This window comes from Ailuropoda melanoleuca, chromosome 3 (genome assembly GCF_002007445.2).
Source record: "Ailuropoda melanoleuca isolate Jingjing chromosome 3, ASM200744v2, whole genome shotgun sequence".
NCBI lineage: Eukaryota > Metazoa > Chordata > Mammalia > Carnivora > Ursidae > Ailuropoda > Ailuropoda melanoleuca.
Window position 1 is genome coordinate 36,928,826 of NC_048220.1, and position 6,000 is coordinate 36,934,825.

At 36.4% G+C, this 6,000-nt stretch overlaps 2 protein-coding genes across 2 annotated transcripts in view; one reads left to right on the top strand and one right to left on the bottom strand.

Annotated features, from left to right (window-relative positions):
* Positions 1-2,908, top strand: part of MAP3K1 (mitogen-activated protein kinase kinase kinase 1) — an 88,300-nt gene extending 85,392 nt beyond the window's left edge. The window contains exon 22 of the mRNA XM_034655631.1: positions 279-2,908. Within this exon, the coding sequence (XP_034511522.1) occupies positions 279-428 (150 nt within the window). The 3' untranslated portion in view covers positions 429-2,908. The remainder of the gene's footprint in view (positions 1-278) is intronic.
* The window catches only part of ANKRD55 (ankyrin repeat domain 55), a 697,933-nt gene extending 692,486 nt beyond the window's left edge, over positions 1-5,447 (bottom strand). Inside the window, exon 1 of the mRNA XM_034656252.1 lies at positions 4,943-5,447. The gene's annotated coding sequence lies outside the window, so the exon portion shown is untranslated. The remainder of the gene's footprint in view (positions 1-4,942) is intronic.
* Between the last annotated feature and the right edge of the window lie 553 nt (positions 5,448-6,000).

Here is a 6,000-nt window from a genome sequence, read left to right on the forward strand (position 1 = left end):
CTGTCTACCATTTTGATGCACTTAGTCGTGTTCATTTGAGACAATAAGGGAAACCCATAGATCCATCTGCTCAGGATGTAGTTGGTCAAATTCTAAAAATCCTAAAATTTGAAGCTTCTTGGAGGAAGCCTCCCATCCAGCAGGTGAGTTTTTTCCATAGATTCTGTCAGAAGAAAGTCCACGCACTTCAGCTTCAGTTCTTCTGTGTACAAGATGCATGTGTACTCCAGCAGTTCCAGCTGTGCAAAGGGTCAACATGCTGGTGGTTTCTCTTACAGATTGCAAGTGCGACTACTGCTCCATCGATCCCTTCACATTTGTCTCCTGGTTTACGAGATGTGGCTCTTCGGTGTTTAGAACTTCAGCCTCAGGACAGACCTCCATCAAGAGAGCTACTGAAGCATCCAGTCTTCCGTACTACGTGGTAGCCAATTATAAACTATAATGGAGACAGGATGCTCAATAAGGCAAAACTTTTGTGGGGAACCACACTGATAATCTGCTGGCCTTCATGCCATCGAACAGCTATGAACAAGACCAGTGGGAACCCTTACCTAAGTATGTGATTGACAAATCATGATCTGTACCTAAGCTTAGTATGCAAAAGTCCACAATTTGTGCAGAAACTGTAAACTGTGCCTTTCAAAGAACTGGCCATAGGTAAACAGGAAAGCAATGAAGTTTGCATGACTAATTAACAGAAGCGTATTTTGGGGTTTTTTGGAGCACTTTTTCAGCAATATTAGCAGCTGAGGGGCTCAGGATCTATTTTAATGTTTCAATTATTCTTCCATTTCATATCGTGATCACAAGCAGGGGGTTCTGCAATTCCGTTCAGTTTTTTTGTCACTGGCTCTAAATCAGTATCTGCCTCTTTTCAGTCAGAATATGCTGTAAGTAGCAGTAAATATATTTTTAAAAGTTGGTAACTTCTTTATGAACCACAGTTGACCTTTATTTTTTAAATGCCTGGGCAATTGTGGTTCACTGTGCATTTTACTGTTGGCCCATTCATTTCGTTTTTGGAAATTATGGTTCTATATTTTCATTTCACCTTCACTTTTAATATTCAGGGAAAGGTGATCTTTTCAAACCAGAAAAAAAAAATAGAACTAGGTGTGAACTAGAGTTTATTAAATACCTTGCTCTTGCAAGAAGTTTTTTTTTTAATACACATTTAATTTTGTTTGTTTTTAAAATTGGAATATCATAAAATACTACCTTCACTGAGTCAATCACTGCTCTTTTCATGCAGGTTAAATATAAATTAAGTGAAAATCAACTATTCTCTGTGATGCAGCTCAAAACCAAGATCAAGATTACCTTGAAATTTGATTTTTTTTAATGTATTGGTTTCTTTCGTAGGAAACTTCACACCATTGAAGTCTTACTTTGTATGTAACAATCCATCATTCATCATCCATCACCACTAATAGTGACATTAAACTGCTATTTTCCTTCTACCATGCATTATCTCTTTACAGTAGGCCTGGCTGATAATTAAAGAAAAATTAACTAATAACTCAACTACCAAGGAGTGATAGTGTTTTTACAAAATAAATTTGCTTGGAACTCCGAAAACGGTTCAGAAAGAAAACTGAAATTGAATTTGACTTACACACTAATTCTTGGATTTTGCACAATTATCTAATGGTTTTCATCTGAGTTGAATTCAGATGCATGGAGTCCTGAAGGAAAATGGCAGCTCTTTTATCCTTTTTTTGTGAGTCTTTTAAATCAAGTACTGATTAAATATTTAATACAACTTTTTGAGATGTTACGTTTTAACTCTTCAGAAGCCAGTTGAATTATTGCAGAGTGAAACAGAATTGGTTATTCTCAAAGACTCAGGATAAACTAAATAAGCTATACAGAGTACATTTGAAATGTACATCACAAATTGGAAGTAAAATAAGTTACAAGATAAGTTTACAGGGATATATTGCATATAATTTTTAAAAGGCAGTTTTTTTTTTTGTTTTGTTTTTTTACGTGAATGTGTCTTTTAGTGAAATTTTACATTCCTTTGCTTTGGAAGATTGGCAATATTTGAAGAGTTAAAAATAGTACTGAAATGTGAAGTTTGGTAGCTCTAAATGTGTTGTACTTGACTTCCTTTTTTATTTTCTATCTTTTTTATGTGTGTGACTACTTAGAATTTTCACAACCCTAATAAGATTGTTTCCAAGTTTCTCGTGTGCAAGCTTTAACGGATGCACTCTTGCCATTTTATGTACTGGAAGATCATCACTGGTCAGATTAATACTGTGTCTGACAGAAATGTAAACTGTATAAACTGAGGAACCTCAGCTAATCAGTATTACTTTGTGGATCACCATGCCCACCACATTTCAAACTCAAACTGCCTCTAGATGTCCAAATCCATTGTTTGAGTTTGTTTGCAGTTCCCTCAGCTTGCTGGTAATTGTGGTGTTTTGTTTTTTGTTTTGTTTTCAATGCAAATGTGATATAATATTCTTATTTTCTTTGGATCAAAGCTGGACTGAAAATTGTATTGTGTAATTATTTTTGTGTTCTTAATGTTATTTGGTACTCAAAAGTTGTAAATAATGTCTACTGCTGTTTATTCCAGGTTCTACTACCTCAGGTGTCCTATAGATTTTTCTTCTACCAAAGTTCACTTTCACAATGAAATTATATTTGCTGTGTGACTATGATTCCTAAGACTTCCAGGGCTTAAGGGCTAACTTCTATTAGCACCTTACTGTGTAAGCAAATGTTACAAAAAAAATCTCTGGGTTAAGAAAATTTGGCTTAAATGTATCCTTTGTTATTTTAAATATATCGAGATATTTTAATTAAAATTTTTACCCCATTGAACCAATTTTATAGTATTTGTACCTATTTTGGTGTTTGTCTTTATAGTAAATAAAAGTTTTTGAACAAAGGTTGGTAATTTTATTTATTTTGCCAGCTGCCCAGTTATGTCCTTTATAGCTAAAGGATCCAACCAAGATCACGGGTTCCTCACAGTTGTCAAGTTTCTTCAGTTTCATTCAATCCAGAATCATTCCTCAGTTTTTTCTTGACCTTTGTGACCTTAATATTTTTTAAGATTTCAGTTTATTGTTTTATAGAGGTCCTCTGTTGAAGTTTGTCTGGTGCTTCGTCATGACTGGATTCAGAGTATGCATTTGTGACAGGAGCATCAGAGAGCTGCTGCTGTGCTCTTCTTGGTATGTCTTTTTTTTTTTTTTTTAAGATTTTATTTATTTGAGAGAGAGCAAGAGAATGAGCAGAGGGGGAGGGGCAGAGGGAGAGGGAGACTCCCTGTGGAGCAGGGAGCCCCATGCCCAGCTGTCTTGGTGTGTCTTATCAGGAGGCACTGCAAAGCCAATTTGTCCCAATGCTGGTGATGCTGTCATCATCTGAGTAGGCTTCACCATTATAAAGTTACTGTTTCCCTTTGTAATTAATATCTAGCTTTATGTTAAGTATTTTGCAGAGGGGATACTTTGAGACTACATAGTTTGTTCTTCATTCAACTTTAACTCTCTGCTCTTAGCTTTCTTAAATTCTGAATTATTACTCTGATAGTTGCCAAATGGTGATTTTCTAGTTCTTGCATTCTTTATTTTATTAATGGACATTTTGCTATAAAGAAGAGCTTTCCCTTTTTCCACTTATTATTCATTTATATCAAAATGGATTTGTGGATTCCTATTCAGTGAGAGAAAATTGATTACTGTCATCCTGTGTTTGCTCAAATGGTCATCCTCAACCATTGGGTGCCTCCAAAAGCCAGCTTCTCTGTCCACTGGCAAGCCACCAGTATTCTTTGAACACTTGCATACTTAAAGACCCATCTTGTGTGTTCTCTGCTCCAGCCCTGGGATCAGCCATTTTCCATAGATTCCTTTGATGGAGATTGGTATTTAAAAACAGGGTGCTAAAATACTCATTGCTTTTGGGTGTCACTTTGTCACTTGCTCCCAGGCCCTCCTGTACACAAAACTATATATACACTATACATAGATTTCTTGTGCACATAGGAGAAATATACATACATACCTACACATACAGACCATGAGTTCATACTAATGTAATTTCAGTTTACAACCACCAGGTTCATTCAAGCCTCCCCTCTTTCCATATTTTTAACCCTTTCCTGGACAGTGAAAAACCTGACTCCCATGTAACTCAATATATTGACTTATTTGTTCAAGCCCTCCCCTACCCCAACCCCCTGTGTAACCATTCTGATCCCCAAAAGGCTACCCTCCCTGCATGAAGCCCAACCCCTGCTGGACTGCCTTTGTTCCACTCACCTGTGGGCTTTAATATATATATATATATATATATATATATATATATATATTCTGCATATATTTTTTAAAGCCATCTTACATGTATATATAAAAGTTGTATTATACATATTATAGTATATATATTATATATACAATATACTTTATTTTTTTAGAGCACTTTTAGGTTCACAGCAAAATTGAGCAGAAGATTCAGAGATAACCCATATGCCTTCTGGCCCCATTGACTCACAGCCTCCTCGACTATCAACATCTAAGGACTTTTTGACAACAAGAAGGAAAGCTCTTCCAAAAAAATTAAGTGAAAATTATAACTCTTTTAACAATCTGCCTTATGTGGCTTGACATGTTATATACTTCCACATAAATACTACTGCTGTTCGTAGGCGGCATAGATTAAACTTAATTGATTCTGTTCACATAACTCTTTTTATATTGTGTGGAATTAAAGAAACAATAAAAACTATCCTCTTATGTTAAACTGTTGAGAAGGGGAATGAAGATTTACTCACCAGCAAGTATTTGTCAGGCATACCTTGGAACAGTGATAACACTCCATTTCACAAACGCAGAAACCAGCCAATTTCAATCATTCTGCAATTCAAGCTACACCAGTGAACCCTGGCCTGCCCCACAGTTTTAGTCTTAGATTGTACCTTGTGGTTGTATGCTCATTTCCACTTCTATCCTTCGTTTTTCTGCCAGTAGTCATTTCTCACAGGATCAAACTTAATCAGAAACAAGATGAATTAACCCTGCAAAATAGGTAATGTCACAGAGTAAGTGTGGGTTCAGACAGCATTTTCTGTCTCTACGTTCGTTGTAAAGGTTCTGTATAATAGGAAAATATGCATCTATGCATCTTTTTTTTTTTTTTTAAGAGAGCAAGCGAGGGGGGCAGGGATGAGGCACAGGGAAGAGAGACAGAACCTTAAACAGGCTCCATACCCAGTGTGGACCCCGACGTGTGGGCTCAATCTCACAACCCAAGGTGAAATCAAGAATCGGACCCTTAACCGAGTCACCCAGGCGCCCCCAAAAATGTGCATCTTTTAAACAGGCTTTAGATATTACTGTTAAAGGGTACACTTCTGTCATTTCCAGAAAATACTACCTTTGAGAACAGGTTTTTGCCTTAGAGGAATTAAATTCTATTTTTCTTTGATTCTATTTAAATGGCATTAATAATTGTGTAAATGGACCGTATCTGCAGGTTAGATATAATCTAGAAAAATGTTGGGATATCGTGCTTACCCAGAAATACCAAAGAACTAATACAGTAATCACTACTTATATAGTAATTCACTTGTTATAAAATGCATGAAATACTGATGCCGCTGGGGAAAACAGTGACTAACAAACTTTGCGAACTGTCGTCTTTCTACATCATGACAATTTTTAGGTTTCTAGGAAACAGTAGTAGGTCATAAGGATGGACATGGAAACCATGGAGTATGAAGCATAACCCTGGGTCAAATCTGGCTCTGCCGCTTGCCATTTGACCTTCTGCCTCTATAATGAAAGTGACTGTTGTGTGAAGTAAAAGAAGCTATGTAAATGGCCTAGAACATTGCCAGGTACGTTGGATGCACAATGTATGTTCGTATTAACAAATGAGTGATCCAAAGATTATAGACTCAAATACCTATGAGGCTAGAAGTGTCCTTAGCAGGGCCTGTGGCCAACCTGAGAGTTCATGCCAGATTTATGTTCA